The sequence below is a fragment of the Agelaius tricolor genome, unplaced genomic scaffold, assembly GCF_023055355.1.
Source record: "Agelaius tricolor isolate 1412-34295 unplaced genomic scaffold, bAgeTri1.0.p SCAF_11, whole genome shotgun sequence".
Classification (NCBI taxonomy): Eukaryota; Metazoa; Chordata; class Aves; order Passeriformes; family Icteridae; genus Agelaius; species Agelaius tricolor.
Genome location: NW_027269271.1, coordinates 4,353,011 through 4,371,317, shown reverse-complemented (window position 1 = coordinate 4,371,317; position 18,307 = coordinate 4,353,011). Strand labels below are relative to the sequence as shown.

At 51.1% G+C, this 18,307-nt stretch overlaps 1 protein-coding gene across 4 annotated transcripts in view; it reads right to left on the bottom strand.

Annotated features, from left to right (window-relative positions):
- ASTN1 (astrotactin 1) overlaps positions 1-18,307 on the bottom strand; it is a 74,795-nt gene that overhangs the window by 32,800 nt on the left and 23,688 nt on the right. For 3 of the 4 annotated variants that reach the window (XM_071435903.1, XM_071435904.1, XM_071435901.1), the window contains exons 3-8: positions 13,204-13,600; positions 11,125-11,271; positions 10,572-10,691; positions 9,238-9,387; positions 7,795-7,962; positions 7,581-7,665 (exon numbers count right to left, since the gene is read on the bottom strand). In XM_071435903.1, the coding sequence (XP_071292004.1) occupies positions 7,581-7,665; positions 7,795-7,962; positions 9,238-9,387; positions 10,572-10,691; positions 11,125-11,271; positions 13,204-13,600 (1,067 nt within the window). The remainder of the gene's footprint in view (positions 1-7,580; positions 7,666-7,794; positions 7,963-9,237; positions 9,388-10,571; positions 10,692-11,124; positions 11,272-13,203; positions 13,601-18,307) is intronic. The other variant, XM_071435902.1, reaches the window with a different exon arrangement.

Below are 18,307 nucleotides of genomic sequence, written 5' to 3'. Positions count from 1 at the left end.
AAAACTCCAAATCCCCTTTGCAAGAGCTCAGAGCTGGGGAGAGGAGATTTTCCATCCCATCGCATCACTGCTGCTGAAATTCAGAGTCAAGAGCGTCAGGTGCCAGTGACAAGCCCAGGGATTTTCTCTCGAGGCAATTACAGCTCTCCTGTACAAGCAGTTTAATTTCTAATCTGAAGTTGTTTCAGCAAGGACAAAAATAATAATAATAATACAAAAATCCTGCCTGCAGGATTACAGCATTCCTTTGCTGGGGTACAATGCTGTTTTCCTGTCTGGTCAGCTGGGAGCTGGGGATTACATTCAGCCCACAATCGGATTGCCTTGAATGAGGTCAGCTTCATCCAGAAAGAGATGTGCTCCTTGTGTCTCACCAACACCTTGAATGCTTCACTCCCCCACCTTCCAGTGCTCCTGCAGATGGGTTTTATTCTTGCTTTTGAGGAGCACATCAGGCTGGGAACAAAGGCAGAGGCTGTATAGAAGCGAGGCATTGTTCCCCATCAATTCAGGTGGAAAAGTGGTTGTGGAGAGCTGCTCTTGGCTTGCAGCAGAGCTCAGTGCTGGGGCAGGTGCTGCAGATGCACAGGGACTGCCAGACCTGGTGGCACATGTGGGCACACCCAGGACATGGAGCCAGTGTATTTGGACCCACCTGGGAGATTGAAATCAGCACCCAAGCCATGTTGTGTCCACCCAGGATGCAATTTCCAAATGTGGCTAAAATTCCTGTAATCACAGAGTCCCAGAATGGGCAGAGGGTTGAAAGGGACTTTAGAGATCATCTCATTCTACCCCTCTTCCACTACACCAGGTTGCTCCAAGCTCCATCCAGCCTGGCCTTGAATACTTCCAGGGATGGGGCAGCCACAGCTTCTCTGGGAAACCTGTGCCAGGGCCTCCCCACCCTCATAGTGAAGAATTTCATCCTAATATCTAATCAAACCTGCCCTCTGTCCGTTTGAACCCATTACCCCTGCTCCTAATGCTCCATGCCCTTGCAAAAAGTGATGATGGCTGTGATGCAGGGAAGGGGTTTCTGTGCTCCAGGAAGGGGGATGTGTGGCATCTCCTCAGCCTGCCACACTTTTCCCTTACTTGGGGTCAAAACAAGTCCCTTAAATGCAATGTTCAGCCTTTAGCTACATCCCTTCATGGCAAGGGAGAGTCAGGGTTGCATGGCCTTCAGAGCTCACAAAGGAAAGTGGGAATGACCAGCAGCTCTGCAGCTGATCAGGTTGGATTAAATGGGCCAGGAATGACAGCTCTCAGCTTCTTGCAAGCCTTGGCACTCAGGTGGGCATTGAAACAACAAAATGGGGAATCACCAGGGCACAAATTCCCCACACTCAGCCAGCAAGTTCCCAAGGCCAGAGTGCTGCCAGTGGATCCCCAGGACAACCTTAAGCCTTTCAGCTTTTCTAGAGGGACCATTACCATTACCTGGATGATTTGCTCCACATCTGGGCTTGAGTGGAAGCTCACAAAACACCGGCTAAGCCCTCCTGGAGATGCTGGAGATGCTTTGGACCTGCTCAACAGGGCCCTGGCCATGCTTAAATTGCAGCCCCTGGGGGAGGAGGCCAGACTGACCTGTAGCATCAAGAGCTGTGCTCCAGCTTGTCCCCACTGCCTGAAAAACTCTTCCACACAAGATGGGTGGAGTGAGGAATAATCCCAGAGCTGGCAGGATGTGATCACCCACCATGAGCTAACCTGGAGCAGCTGGAGCTGGCAAGAGGCTGGAGGGGCTGCAGGAGAAGGTTCAAGAAGCTGCTGCAGGGGAATGTGACTGAAATGTCACTGGAGGAGAAAGTGGTTGGTTGTTACACACTGCAATAGGTGACTTCACACCTGGGTCCCTGACCTCCTGTGCTTTTCAGGGTTTCCAACCAGTGCACAGCACAAGGATGGCCATGCCAGGGTGAGGAGACCAGAGCACCCCTGATGCACCCAGGACCCCAAAGTGGGGACCCATGCAGACCCAGAACCACCCTGAGAGGAACAAAGGATTTGTCTTTACAAACAATATATAGTTTGTAATATATAAACGATAGTGGATTTGTCTTTACAAACAAGCTGTGGGTCTGCTGGGAGATAAAACCAGCCCTGGGAGAGAAAAGAGACGATGGGAAGGATTCCACTGATTGATGAGAAAAGATATTTGCTTTTACAAATAAACTTTAGGTTTGCTGATAAATGAAATTAGACATTGAAAGATGAAAGAAACAATGGAGAAGAAAAACCCCTAAATTCCATAAGAATTAAAAATTAAAAGGGAGGGTTATACAATAGAGGGAAATCTTTGGTATCAGGTGTATCAGGAAGTCTGAACCTCTCAGGTACCTCAGCCAATGGGGAAAGAGAGAAGGGAAATGTGGCTGGGAAATTGGGATAAAAAGGAGGCTGTGTCCTCCAAAAATTGGAGAGATCCCAGGGGAATGCCCCATGGCCTCTCCCTTTATTCCAATAAAGCCAGAAAGGACTCCTCTGTCTCCTTTTTGGACACAAACCTCTGATGTTTGTGGGTTAATTTTCCTAACAACCCTGATGTCAGAAGAGCAGAGAGCAGATGCCACCCGACACCGAGTGACATTTCCAATCAGCAATGCCCAGGGCAGCTCCTCCCCAGCTCCCCTTTGCCAGGCACCAGCTCTGCCCGGGTTTCAGCTGCCGACCCTCTGCCCTCCCGCCCTGCCAGCCCCTGCCAGCAGCTCTTTATTAAAAATGCAAATGCCGGCACTTTCTCCCGGGCTGCCCGTAAATCTGCCAGGGGAATGGGGCGGGAGGAGGAGACGGATGGGTGGCTTGGTGAAAGGATCTGAAAGAACCAGGAGCTTTTTACAAGGCTGTCCTTCAGCTTGCAGAGCAGAGGCACGCAGCAGGTGATGGAGAGAGGCAAGGGGAAAAAAGAAATAGAAAAAGGGGTGTGGGGAGAAAAAGAGAGAGAGAAATGAAGACTTCAAGCAGGAAAAGTGCTGTACTTGTCAGTTCAGTGTGTCCCTCGCTCTTCTGTGGGATGGGGATGGGAAAAGAGGAGCAGGGACACTGCCAGGATGGGGATGGGATAAGAGGAGCAGGGACACTGCCAGGATGGGGATGGGAAAAGAGGAGCAGGGGCACTGTCAGGATGGGGATGGGAAAAGAGGAGCAGGGGCGCTGCCAGGATGGGGATGGGATAAGAGGAGCAGGGACACTGCCAGGATGGGGATATGGTGTGGGGAAGGGAAGGGAAGGGAAGGGAAGGGAAGGGAAGGGAAGGGAAGGGAAGGGAAGGGAAGGGAAGGGAAGGGAAGGGAAGGGAAGGGAAGGGAAGGGAAGGGAAGGGAAGGGAAGGGAAGGGAAGGGAAGGGAGTGAGCAGGGCACAGGCTGATAAACTAATTCGGGTCCTGTGCTGGGAAAAACATCAGCAAGGCTGCGGGTGGGGCAGCAAGGCTGGGGTGGGACAGTTTCCCAATAGTCACAGCAGGATGAGAGCAGCCAGCCTGGCATGCTCACCATATCACCCTAAACTGCCTTCAAACCTCCCCAGGCCACGGTGAAGCCCATTACAAGTTGAAAGAGGACATTGAAAAAGACTCCTTCAATGCAGAGCACCTCAAATCCCAACGGGGGAGGCTGAAAAGGGCACCGTGGGGAGGGCAAAGCCACGTGTGAGATGGATCTAAGGGCTGGGATGAAAAAGTACGGATGCAGGCAGGTAACAGTTTATTAACTAAAGCCAGAATGTGCTGATTTGATTTTTGGCCACGTTTTACCACAAAAAGAACGGCAGAAATTTGGTCTGATGAGCAAAGATGAAGCGTGGCTGGTAGGATTGCTAGAAACTGCATCCTGCTCAGGGAACATGAGAGTAAGAGTCGAAAAGCAGCTAATTAACAATGCATATCAAAGCAGGGAGACAGACTGTGAGCACACAAACAGCACCAGACAGATTTGTTTAAAACAGGCAAAGAGCAGCACACACACACCAAAAAAAAAAAGCAAAGAAAAAAAAAAAAGCAGCTGATCAAATGTATCTGCTATCCATGATCAAAAAGATCTGAGTTTTTGAAAAACTGAAAATTTAGGGTCTGGACACGTTGGGTAAAAGATGCAGTGTGGAGGCGTGGATCTCAGTCTGGTACCCAAAATACACCCAGCACAAAAAGCTTCTCACTGCCATCACCAATAAAGTACAAAGATGAGCTCGCCTTCATGAGCAAAATTAGATGCTACTGAGTGAACAGACACCGAGGCAACTTGTCCTCACTGTAAATAAAAATGAACCAGCGGCAAAACTATCTAAACCAAAGGGTTGAAATGAGTTTCCAGATAAAAAGGCCACCCAGGGAAAACAGAGGAGGTCAGATGCAGAGCACATCACTCCCAGGTTTGCCAAGGGATTTAGCAAATCCTGCTTTGTTGACCAAGGGCCAGTGTGGTTTCTCTGGGGACTGACCTGTGGCAGCAGAACATCGCTCCAATATTGCAGGGTTCAGAGCATATTGGACAAACAGCAGTCAGAAATGTTTCAGGCACAGCTGATCTCACCTTGAGATGGGGGGAGAGAGCAAAAGATTTGCAGACATCTCTTTCAGGTGAGCTTGGAACTGGGAGTGAGCTGACGAGCCCAACAAAAAACAGCACAGCACTCAACCTCCACCCCAAAAAACATTAATAGCAGCTTACAGCTACAAGTTATCCAGGTAAACAGGCTCTGACAGGATGGTTCTCCTAGGCTAAAGAGATTTCATCACAGCCATGACCTTGTGGAGGCCAAAAGTTCATGCAAAAGGGACCTCCACCATCACAAGCCCTTCCAGGCAGAGCTGCACTAAGCAGCGCCTGGACATCAGGAACAGATAGCAGAAAAGGAAAAAAAAAAACTCATTAAACACCAAGCTGCTCTCAGCATCACCATGCTTAGTGTGAACATGCTTTCAAGAGCCCCTAAAAATAGTGGAAGCTGCAGGTAGGGATGGTCAAGTGTGGTTTCAGCTGCTACCATTTTATGAAACAAAAATCTGACAGGTTCCATGAAGAAACACAGAACAACCCCAAGTTTCAAGAGGCTTGAGAGAGTTTTCTAAGGATGGTGACAGCTGCAGCACTGGAGCCTTCTTGAGAGCCCAGAGAAGGGCAGAGGACTTTGACAACCCTACCATGGTCTAGGGCTCTGCTGCACCCTGGGGAGAAAGAGAACTGCCAGGTTTCTCTGCCTCAAACAGAAAAATATTCTGAAAATGCTGCACATAATTTGTCATAGCCAACTCTGGTACAGAAGAAGAAACACAAGACAAGATGTAGCCTGGAAAGGTATGGATCCTGTTTCAGCAGAGAAAAGGCTCCTGTGGGAGCCTCAGGTGGAGATAGGCCTAAAAAAGCAGCCCCAAATGCCCCAGAGGAGCAGGGCAGGTCCTGAGCACCTTTCAGGTGGGCATTGCTGACACCAAAGCTGGGTCAGGGGATGCAAACAGGTCTTTTTATGAAACAAAAATCTGACAGGTTCCATGAAGAAACACAGAACAACCCCAAGTTTCAAGAGGCTTGAGAGAGTTTTCTAAGGATGGTGACAGCTGCAGCACTGGAGCCTTCTTGAGAGCCCAGAGAAGGGCAGAGGACTTTGACAACCCTACCATGGTCTAGGGCTCTGCTGCACCCTGGGGAGAAAGAGAACTGCCAGGTTTCTCTGCCTCAAACAGAAAAATATTCTGAAAATGCTGCACATAATTTGTCATAGCCAACTCTGGTACAGAAGAAGAAACACAAGACAAGAGGTACCCTGGAAAGCTATGGATCCTGTTTCAGGCAGAGAAAAGGCTCCTGTGGGAGCCTCAGGTGGAGATAGGTCTAAAAAAGTAGCCCCAAATGCCCCAGAGGAGCAGGGCAGGTCCTGAGCACCTTTCAGGTGGGCATTGCTGACACCAAAGCTGGGTCAGGGGATGCAAACAGGTCCAGGGGCTTTAGGAATGTATTGGTCCTTCTTGCCCTTGGCTTCTCTCCTGCTTGTTACCATCTGTATTTTTCCCAATTTACCTGAAAGCAGCATCTTTTTCTCCACTTTGCCTTCAGAAAGTGAAGCAGCTAAATCAGGAAAAAGCTGGAGAAGAGCAGTGTGCATGGAAGAAGAGTGTGAAGCTGCAGACCCACGCTCAGGAGCAAAGGAAAAGCAGAGGGTCAGGAAGCAAATGTTTCTCCACAGTGCTTATCCATTTTTGTTACTACCCTCCATGGACAAAGTTATTTGCCAATTTGCTTTTTGCAAGGTGTTGGGCTCAACACACCAAAACCATATGTGGCTATGAGTGGCTGTGGGCTCTTTCCAGCCCACTGTGAGACACTCCTAAACACAGCACCTCCCAAAACAGGCAGGGGAACAGCCCCCACACCCCCCAGCCCATAACTCAATGCATCTTATGAGATGGCACAGAGGAGCTGGGACATTCCTCTTGGACACTGGTCCCTGGGGACACACAGCACAGGGAGCTGTGTTTCTGCCTGCATTCTCCTGCCCCAGCAGTGGCACCTCACAGAGGTTTGGGGACCATCACCACACCCCATAGCACATCCCCAGCCTGGGGCCACCTGCACCACGAGCACGGCCCTGGCTCAGGGCACCCAGAGCAACAGCTTGTGTAACACAGCTGGTGGTAAATGGCCTTTAAAATGATAAAAAGCAGCGAGGGGGCTGGAGAAGGAGCAGCAGTGCTCTCCCCAGGGCCCCAGTTCAAAGGGACACAGCAGGGCTGTGCCAGCAGTGACAGCCCGCACTGCTGCCAGCCCCCAGCACAGTGACACGGCAGGGGGGACACCAAGCCCAGCCTTTGATGATTTTTCTCTTCCCACTGTGAACATTAATAACTTCAGAGAGGGCATCCTCACACGTGCAGGGCCACCACTGATCCAGCTGCAGCATAATGAGAAAAGGGGGGGGACAAAAGGGTTTGGTGGGAGCTCTGAATTTGGAGATGTCTTGGCTTTGTGCACGCCACCTCCAGCCATTCCTGGGAGCTGCGTGTCACAGACCCACGAGTGCTGAGGGACAGATGGAGCACCCCCTTGAGGGTCACAGAGAGGTGGGAACTTTTGGAATCCACCACTGAATCGCTGCTGAAACATCAGAAAAAATTCCTTTACCACCTCCAGGTGTGTAAAGCTTGGAGCAGACGGTGACTCCTCTGTTCCCCCAGGCACACTATCAAAGCATTTAATTTCCCCAGTTTTCACTGGGGACCTCAGCCCGACCTCAGCCCTCCTCTGATGCCTCACACACCCAAAAAGAAAGCCCCACAAAGTGCAGGATGCCCAGGATAGTGCACACAAGGTGGGAGGAACAACCTCGATCTCCTCCAGGGGGTGTTGGCTCTGAAATGTGACAATGGCCTCTTGTACATCATTCCTGATTATTTCAAAGAACAGAAATTCTTGCCTCCTGCATACCTGCTGCAGAGCCCAGCTGTGGGCTGACCTTACAATTCACCGAGGTGCCTCTAAGAATTTACCACAGTTCTGCCATCCAAGAAGTCACCACAGCTGTGCTGAGGGGCTGTGGAAGCCCAGCAGCTCCTGTGAGGACACTCCAAGGCTGGGCACTCACCCCTGGTTCGTTCCCCACTCGTTCCTGATGCAGAGGTGCTTGTGCACAGGGTCCTTCATGTAACCTTCATAGCAGAGACATTCCCCTGTGGAGACAGGGACATCAGGGGCACGGCAGGACACTCATGGGAAGGCTTTCCATGTGCTTCCCTGCCGAGTGCAGCCTGCAGCCACACACCAGCACACAGACCCAGCCCTCCCTCAGGAACACTCACCGGTCTCGGGGTCACACTGGTGCTCACAGGGGTCCAGGAGGCGCCGGGCACACAGGTCCAGGGCCCAGGGCCCACTGGAGTTTTGCTGGGAGAAGAGGACAACCTGTGCTGGGTTCAGCCAGTCACTGGCATCCAGCTGGCTCCCCTCCAGCAGGATGAACCGGCTCCCTGCCACCGAGACAAGGGGAGTCAGTGACAGCCCCCCACTGCTGCACCCTCCATCCCACGGTGGTGCCCTGCCTCCCATCCATCCCGTGATGTTTGCCCCCCATGCTGTGATGGATCCCTCCAGCCCCTGCCCACTCATTCCATCCTGAGAAAGTACCCTCTGTCCCACGACAGTCCCCTCTGTGCCACAAGGAATCCTCTGTCCTGTGCCCGTCCTCTCTGCCATATGACAGCCCCCTCCATTCCATACACGGTATCTCCTTCCATCCTGTACCTTTCCCCTGTGTCCCACAGCAGCCACCTCCATCCCACACCCCTCACAGATCCCTCTGTTCCACCATGTCCTTCATCCCATCATGGTCCATTTAATCCCATATCCATTCCCTTCCAACCCACAATAATCTCCTTGGCCCTATGCCCATCCCCTCCACCCTGCAGCAAGCCCTGTGTCCCACAGCAACCATCTCCACCCTGTGTCTGTCTCTTCTGTCCTGTGCCTTGTCGCCCTGATTTTTTGAGATTTTCTGAGCCTTCTGACGTTTACATTCTTGTAATGAACTTTCTCACACACTTTATGTAAATAACTTATTGTTTTGCATTCTTTTATAGAGGAAGAGAAATTTGATAAACTGTTGGTTTGTCCAGTGTCATTGGAGAGGTGGCACTGTCACCCTCCAATCCACTATCACTTTTGGAAATATATAAATGTTAGAGTCAGAAATTAAAAACTCTTTTTTCACCTTGGAAAAGCTGCGTGTCCACATCGTGTTATTTCGTGTCCTATAGTGACAGTGCCTATCCCCTCCACCCTGTACCACTCCAACCCTTGCTCCCAACATGGCACCCTCCATTTCACACCATTCCCCTCTGTCATGGACCCATACCCTCCATCCCCCTCTGTGTTCCACCCATCCCCACCTCCATCCCATGCCCATTCCCTCCATCCCATGCCCATTCCCTCTGTCCCACACTGCTGCCCTCCATCCCCACCTGTCCCGCCTGCCTTGCACCCATCCTGTCCATCTCCTCCATCAATCCTCACAGAGTGGGGCAGGCAGGAATGGGTAAGAGCAGGGGTGCTGGAGTGGGTAAGAGCAGGGGGTGCTGGAATGGGTAAGAAAGAGCAGGGGGTGCTGGAGTGGGTAAGGAAGAGCAGGGGGTGCTGGAGTGGGTAAGGAAGAGCAGGGGGTGCTGGAATGGGTAAGAGCAGGGGGTGCTGGAGTGGGTAAGAGCAGGGGGTGCTGGAGTGGGTAAGGAAGAGCAGGGGGTGCTCACCGTCGGCGATCAGGTGCTCAGGGACATGGAGGGTGATCTTGACCACAAGGGGACAGTTCATGTGAGAGGAGCACACCAGGCTGATGACACAGCTCGTCACACTGATGAGGGTCAGAGTGGTCTTGTTCACAGGGCTTCGGGGGGACCCCACTGCAGAACACAGGAGCACAATCAGACCTGACACCTGCAGCACCCAGGAAAGTCTCTGGGTGCAGCCAGGGCAGCCCAGGATGCAGAGACCCTGCCCAGCCCCCTGGAAACCCAGCATCAATCAAATCAAATGGAATCATTATGCACTTTGAAGAACATGAAGCAGCCTTTGCCATGGGACTCTCCATCCCTCTCTCCCATTGTGACCAAGATCTTCCTGATCCCCCAGAGCCCTGGCTCTCCCACACCCTGCACTGCAGCATGCTGAGAGCTTTGCAGCAGCAGAGCTTTAAAGCAGAGCAGCAATATTAGGAACACAAAGGTAAATACAGTATCCTGGTTTTCCCCCCTCCTTCTTGGCACTTCACTGGGGTTAATTTTGTCATGACAACAGGCTCGTTGATGCTCTTGAAAAAGCAATAGAGAGCCCTAACTGCTCAGCGCATGCAGGTCTTTGACTTTTAATCTTTCAGCTGAAGAAGCTGAGCAGAAACAAACTGTCTGGAGACAAAGCCTTCATGTCTGTCTGTCTCTGAGCCTTCCAGCCTCAGCTGAAGGAGATGGCTCCCAGTCTTGCCACTCCCAGAAAAACAAGGCATCATCCAGCAAACGAGGCTCAACGAGGGAAAACAGACACTAACTTTCCTCTTGGGAAGAGGAAACCTCCCAGAGGGACAGAGCAGGGCAGTGGGGCAAGACTCCAGCCTGGGGAGCGAGGCTGTTCCCATCCTCTGGTGCACGTACAGCTGGCGTGTGCACGGTGCTGAGCAGCAGCAGCATGGCAAGGCACGGGCCAGCCTTTGAAGCGTGTTACTCATTAATATACACCAGTGCCCGGCAGGAGCCTCCAGCAAAACATCAGAATACATTTCACCCTCTGCTGAGAAGCTCCACCGGAGAGCAGCAGCAGCCTGCTGCGAAGCAGGGACTGTGCCTGCCTGCAGCAGCTGGGGTTGCACTTGGGTTTCCATCTTTTTGCCAATGCAAAGTCGCCAAACCCAGAGAAGCAACGGCAAATGAGGCAAGAGGGGTGGCTGGTGACCCACCTCTGCACCTGCACCCACCCCTGCACCTGCACCCACCCCTGCACCTGCACCCACCCCTGCACCTGCACCTGCACCTACACCTGCACCCACCCCTGCACCTGCACCCACCCCTGCACCCACCCCTGCACCTGCACCCACCTCGGCTGCGCCTGCGGCTCCGCGAGGGGTCCGTGTAGAAGGTCAGCTGGGGATCGGTGTCTGCCTCTGTCCCTGAGTCCCCCTCGGGGTTGAGAAACGCTGAGCCAGCTGCAGGGGACACTGAGTGTAGTCATGGAGGGGTTGGCACCGTGCCACCCCAAACCTTGGCATCCTACAGCACCCTTCAGGGAAAGCCTTGCACTACAGAGCAGAAGCTCCATCTGCCAGGTGCAGCAGGGACAGCATCTGCTCCCCTTCCCAGCACACACAGCCAGACCCCCCCCTCCACAGGATACCTTGCACCTTTTCCCCATGGCTGTGCCAGAATCCTGTAGTATTTACTGGGGCAAACACCACCTGCATCTTCACAACCATCCCAACATCACTCGCATCCTTGCAGGCACCACATTTCCCATTTCTCCCCACCCAAACCCCCTTTCCCATGCTCTCTCCACGCTCTGGTCCTATCTCTCCATCCCAGGAGAGGGTGGGTGGGTGGAATGTGGGTGGGTGGGAGCCCAAGGCTCCTCACCCACCCCAGGGACTGCCCTACCTCGCGCCTTGTTGTTGATGCGCTTGCGCTGGCTGCTGGAGGTGTGGGACAGCAGCGTGGCCTGCTGGTGGTTGGAGTCCACGGGGCTGGTGGCAATGATGTTGTCCTTGTACTTGTTCATCAGGGACAGCTTGGCGTTGTCGCTCCCTGAGCAGGAAGGATTGAAGGCAAAATATTTAGACTTTTAAAAGGGAGTGAGGTGAGAGAAAGGTTTCCTTGGGTCCATCTCCAGATCACCCTGAGGTGATCAAGGTGCTGAAGCTAATGAGTTGAGCAGCCCCCAAGGCACACTGATGAGCAGCTGAAATCCTGAAGAGGACTGGCACCTCCACCAAACTAGCCAAAAGCTGAGATTTAACACTGAGCGTCTCAGGGCACTTCCTCATATGCAGGAGAGCTTCAGGCACCACACCATGATCTTCCCAAACTGTTTGGGAAGGCCCTAGTTGGATGGCTCAGTTAGTGATATGACCAAAGAACAGGTTTGTTACAAGCCTCAAAGAATCCCTGCTGGTGATCAGAAGGCAGTGTTAACTCTGAATCATACTGATGGCAAGTAAAAAATTGCTACCAAAAACCTCACCTGAGGAAGACACCAGAAATCTGGGGACACAGAAGGGAAGTTTGGGGGTCACAATGGGATAGCATGGAGGGAGCCATGTCACCATGATATTTTCTGAAAAATCCCTTCACCGGGATTTCTTTTCCTGGGAAGCTGGGAAACTTAAGCTTCTCCATGCTTTGCTGCTCTGGAATGTGGTCTGGAGAATTGTTTACCCAGCATGTGAATTGTTTTTAATTAATGACCAATCACCATCAGCTGTGTTGGACTCTGAGGAATCAGTCATGAGCTTTCATGAGCATTCTTTTCTAGCCTTTTGTCTGTATCCTTTCTCTTTCTTTAGTATGGTTTTAGTATATAATTTTTCTTTTAATATAATATCATAATATAATAAATCAGCCTTCTGAGAACTTGGAATCAGTTCTCATCTCTCACCTCATCCTGGGGACCTCACAACACACCAGGAGCCCCATTCTGGTTCTCTGTCAGGCCATGGAAACCACAAAGCAGGGACTGCTCTCCACTGGCTGCAGTGATGGAAGTGCCTTCAGGGCACCACCAATACCTCCCACCCAACGAAACCCCAGAGAAACAGGGAAAATGCTCCGGTGTTGCATTGTGATTTTAGGATTTACCTCATAACCTCGGATCCCTCCCTGATAATTCCCTGCCAGGTGTGTCAGTCACCTCTGGGCACTGTCTGTCAATCCTGGCATTCCAGAAGGGCGTCGAGTGATTGGCAGAATTCAAAGGATGCCCTCTACCCCTGGGGGGACATTGGGCCATCCAGGTGTCCTTTGTCCCTTAAGTACTTCATTGGTGGTCCCCATATTCCTTCCCTCCCCTTCTCTCCCGGGTAAAAGGGCGAGTAAACCACGCAGTTCAGGGAGTTCTGCTGCATTCAGAGGCCTGAGGGCCAGAATAAAGCTCTGGATCCAAACCCTCTATCAGAACTGACTCCTTTCCTTCACTACTGCCTTTAAGCTTCTCCACAGAGGGAAACCAGAGGAGCAGCCCCTGTTATGGGGGGAAGCTCCATCCCACCACCACCAGAGCTCCTGCAGGCCTGGACTTGTTCCCAGTGCCCAGCTCCAGCACCCAGCCAGCCAAAAGTGTCTGTGGGGTGAAACACCACACACCCAGCCAGCCAAAAGTGTCTGTGGGGTGAAACACCACACACCCAGCCAGCCAAAAGTGTCTGTGAAACACCACACACCCAGCCAGGCAAAAGTGTCTCTGGGGTGAAACACCACACACCCAGCCAGCCAAAAGTGTCTGTGGGGTGAAACACCAAACACCCAGCTGGCCAAAAGTGTCTGGGGTGAAACACCACACACCCAGCCAGCCAAAAGTGTCTGTGGGGTGAAACACCACAGTTGCAGCTATTTGGCTCAGCAGCAAGAGCCAGACAAGCTCAGGCACGTCCCGTCCGGCTATATTGGTAATTATTCCAAAACACACGTATGGAACCGGGGGAGAACACAAGCCGGAAAGGATCCATCTCCGCCCAAGCCCACCTGGAGTGAGGTCCATGCTGGCCTTCTCGTTGCAGCCCTGCAGCGAGTCCAGCGTGCGGGTGACCTGGCTGGCGAAGTCCTCGCCGCCGTTCATGCACTCGCGCTGCAGGTGGTGCCGCAGGTCGGTGATGTCGTACTCGTAGCCGTCCAGGATGGGCGTCTCGCGGATGCTGAGCGTGCCGCTGGAGTTGTGGCCCTGCACGCGCTGGGCGTTGCGCAGGCTCTCCCGCCCGTGGCCCCCGATCAGCACCGATGGGATGTAGTGGATCTCGTTGGCGGCCTCGGCGCTGGCGCTCTTCTGGGGCTGCGGCACGCGGCGCCGCTTGCACCAGCGCCGGCGGGTGTACAGGATCATCACCAGGCACAGGATGGACAGCAGCAGGGCGATCATCCCTCCCTGCGGGCACACACACCGAGCAGCCTCAGCCAGGTGTCCTCGGGAGCTCTGCTGTTAATTGCAGCCCCGAGATAAGTGAAAAGTCTCTGTTTCGGCCCGCACATCCCAAGAGTGAGCCGGAGTTCTTCAGTTTTCTGTCTCAGAGCTGTTTAATGTATCTTATCTATAAAATTTTCCTCCTGCCCAGCTGAGGTCCGCTCAGCGGCACTCTTACCACCCTGTCTTTTTATACTGCAAACTACCTATAACATATTTACAATTACTTCCCAATACCTATCACCTATGTTAGACTGTGAACTTCTATTCTAAACCAATGCCAAAGTGCCAGCATCACAGCAGAAGATGGAGGGAGAGAAGAACAAGAAGAAAGACTAGACACGCCCAAGTCCCTCCATCTTGTCCCCAAAACTCCCATTCTAAAAATCCTAAAATTTGCCTTTTCACCCGGTGATAATTTTATTATTACACTATTTAAACTTCTGTGACTTTCAGGTCCTCATACAAAGCTGGTCATTTGTTTCATGGGTCATAATCAAATCTCCAGGTGTTCTGGGCTGCATGCCAGGGTCTCTGAGCCCCCCAGTAGGGGCCCCGGCAACTCTGGACACCCAGAGGGATGTACTGAGTTCTGACAAGGTGTCACCCTGATTTTTTGAGATTTTCTAAGCCTTCTGATGTTTACATTCTTGTAATGAACTTTCTCGCACACTTTATGTAAATAACTTATGTTTTGCATTCTTTTATGGAAGAGTGTGGGGACCCAGGCATCCCTCTGGCTGTCCTGAGCAGCCAAGACCCCTGCCAGGGCTCTCAGAGACCCTGGCACAGAGCCCAGAAATGCCTGTGGGTTTGATCATGACCCATGGAGCAAGTTACCAACTTCAGATAAAGATCAGCAAGCCATGACAAATTAAGTAGAATGATAGTGAATTTATCACAAGGTGAAAAAGCAGATTTTGGGGTTTCTAGAATGGAGGTTCAGGGGGGCAAGATGGAGGAATCTGGGCGTGTCCAGCCTTTCTCCTTCTTCTTCTTGGCCTCCATCTTCTGCTGTGATGGTGGCACTCACAGATTGGTTTAGAGTAGAAGCTCACTGTCTAACATAGGTGATAGGTATTGGAAAGTAATTGTAAACATTGAATACACAGTTTTTAGTATAAAGACATAACACCACCCCTAGGGCACACAGTGTGCCTGGAACTGTCCTGCTGAGCGGACCTCAGCTGGACAGGAGAAAGAATTTTATAGATAAGATACAATAAACAACCTTAAGACCGAGAAATGAAGAGCCCTGACTCCTTCAAGTGCCGGGCTGGGAAAAGAGACTTTCTAACTTTTCACTCTGACAAGCTAAAGATCCCGGCAGAAGAGGAGAAATTTGATGGACTGTTGGTTAGTCCAGTGTCATTGGAGAGGTGGCACCTTCACCCTCCAATCCACTGTCACTTTTGGAAAACTAGAAATGTTAGATTCAGAAAATAAATTTCCCTTTTCTTCACCTCGAGAACAGCGGTGTGTGCGCTCGTGTTGTTTCGTGTCCTATAGTGACAGCCAGGGGCTGGCATCCACCATCCCCCGGGACTCAAACACCCCAGGGATGCTCCAGGGTGGAAAGGAGAGCCCATCACCAAGAGTCTGCTGGCACCAGGAGCACCCAGTGCTGGCCTGGAGCCTGCCCTGGGCTGGACCAGTGTTGAAGTTGCCAGCGAGGCATGAAAAAGCAGCATTTAAAGCAAAGCATGTTTTGTTTCACTCTCCTGCCTCTGAAAACAGAGATCAGCTTTATTCCAGGCAAATGCTCCTACGGGCAACTTTTTCTGACCCATTTCCAACCAGTTTCAGTGCTGTCACTCTCAATCTCGGGAGATGTTCCCAGGGTATCCGGCAGAAATTGCAGCACAGATTAAAAGAGATCAAAGCTTGAGACAGGCAGATGACTGAAGTGTTGTTTGGGGAGCATGTTTGGGGAAAGAGGCTGAAAAAGCTCCTGTCCCACAGGCATGGACCCCAAAACTGCACCTGGCCCTGCCACCCTGCCACTGTCCCCAAGATCACCCTCCTGCAAGACGTCACAGATGGAGGGTGGTGAGATGAAAGCCCCAAACTGGCCCTTTATGCACAATCTGCCAAGAATAATAACAATAATAACAAGAAAAAGCATGTGGAGCCAGTTAAGAGCTCAGAGCCCATCCACAGCTCCTGTCTCCCTCCTCTTTTCTATGCAACAGGTGATCTTGAGAAAATAAAATAATAGTAATAATCCGCTCCATTAGGATAAAACATTAAGGGAATTATTGAATGAGAGGCAGGAGAGGCAGCTGGAAAAGGAAGTTTAATGGCCATTACAGTTTAACCCACTTTCATTTCCAGAATAATGGAGCTATGATGCACTATCCCACCCTCCTTTTCAACTTTCTTTAGAAACAAAAAAAAACCAAAAAAACCAACAACAACACAAACTCCAAACAAAACAAAACAAAACAAAAAAAAAAAAACAAACAAAAGAAAACAAACAAAAAACCAAAAAAAAATAAAGAAAGAGGAACCAAACTCAGTGATTCAGGAGACCAGCAGTCCTGCAGAGGTCAGGGGTCTGGCTGGCACCTTTCTGGACAGGGACTCTACAGCCAGGAAGTCAGAAAATCTTGCTAGGGCTGAAAACTGGCCCTGGATCATAGAAACCACAGAATCCTACAATGGTTTTGATTAGTATGGACCTTAAAATCACCTCATTCCAATGCCCTTGCCAAAAGCAGGGACGAGCTCTGTCCAACCTGGCCTTGAACACTTCCAGAGATGGGGCAGCCACAGCTTCTCCAGGCACCCTGTGCCAGGGCCTCAGCACTCACAGGGAAGAATTTCTTCCCACTATCTAATCTCTGTATCAGTCTGATTCCATCTCTACATGCCTCTGTATAAAGTGCCTGGCATAGTCATGCAGGATTTTTAGTGGCCAAGTGGGAGACTAATTCTGTATCATGCTCCAGTCCCTATGAGTTCCTGTGGTCCATAAATTAGTGGGGATTATCCCCATCCCCACCAGGGGTGGCCTCCTCTGTCATGGCTCTCCATCACCCTAGAGAAAGCCCACCTGCAGGTGGCATGACAAGCAGGTAGGAGGAATTCCAGGGTGTTCCTGGCTTTCCTTCACCCTCTGTATGCACATGAAATCCCCCAAACACCAGCAAGCTCTGCCATACACCTGTGCAGGTGAACAGGAGAGACCAAGCTGGAGCTCAAACCTGGTGGATGCTCATTTTTTTCAGGCAGTGGCCGTGGGTTCACAAAAGAGACTTGTTATTTCATTGAAAATGAGTTTCTTCTGCCCCAGTGGTCTGAGAGCTCAAATTATCCCTGAGAACAGCAGCCTGTGGACTCTTGAGATTTCCAGAGGCTCTGAGAGGAGGATGAAAGCCAGAACTGAAGCCTCCCCTACCTACTGCCCATTGGAGAGGGTCAGACCACCACCTCATAGCCCCTTTTTTCCCTGCACAGGAGCACTGAAATCCCATTGTGCCTTATTCCCCCAGCCCAGCATCCATGTGAGTGCTGGGAGAGGAGCCCTGTCTGGGATGGGTGTGGGAGTGCTCCTCACCCAGTCCACAAGCAGACCTTGGTCACAATGGATACAATCCCTCATTCACACCTGTCACAGACATCTTTTATGGAAAATCCTTTCCTTAGGATTTTTTCCTCCTGACAAGCTGAGAGGCCTCAGGAACACAATGTAACCAATGGTTATCTGCTGCTGTGGAATGCAACAGGTGCATCTGGGATTGGTCTCATGTGGTTGTTTCTAATTAATGGCCAATCACAGCCCAGCTGGCTCAGACTCTCTGTCTGAGCCACAAGCCTTTGTTATCATTCTTTCTTTTTCTATTCTTAGCCAGCCTTCTGATGAAATCCTTTCTTCTATTCTTTTAGTATAGTTTTAATATAATATATATAATAAAATAATAAATCAAGCCTTCTGAAACATGGAGTCATCCTCGTCTCTTCCCTCATCCTCAGACCCCTGTGAACACCGTCACTCACACCTCTTCCCTTGGCAACCACACAGCAAAGAAAGAAAATCAGCCTTGAGAACCCCACGTGGTCCTGACTCCTGGCACAAAAGCCAGCCTCTGTTTGTCAGGAAGCAGGGATGCTGTCGGAGCAGAGCTGAGAGTGATGGGGAAAAAAGGGCAGAGGAGGACTCAAGCTGCATTTGCACATTTTGGGATGACAGCCGTGAGTTGCAGACATCCTTTTCATCAGCTCCATAACAAACCTTCAGCCAGGCACTTCTGCCTTGATCTTGGCTTACAGCAGTGCTCAAGAAGATCAAGACCACAGCAGGGCCAGCCTCTCCAGAGGTGATGCACCATCTCAGGAGCAGCTGGGAGCAGACAGGAAAATTGAGATAATGGTGCAAGATGTTTTGGGGAGTGGCTTTGCAAACAATTTTTTTTTCCCTCGGACTAATCAAGCACAAATGATGGAGGAGAAACCTGGCCTGGGGCTGCAATCTGGAAGAGCAATTGAAGCTCTTATTAGGGTAGACACCACTGAACAGCCTGTTTGCAGCCTCTGCAACACATTGTCTCTGGCTAATTATCTTCCAGTGGCACAAAAATTGTAGGATTCTTCAAGTTTTTTCCAACACGACAAAAAAAACCCCCAAACAATCAACAAACGCAACACAGATCTTCCCCCAACCTACAGATC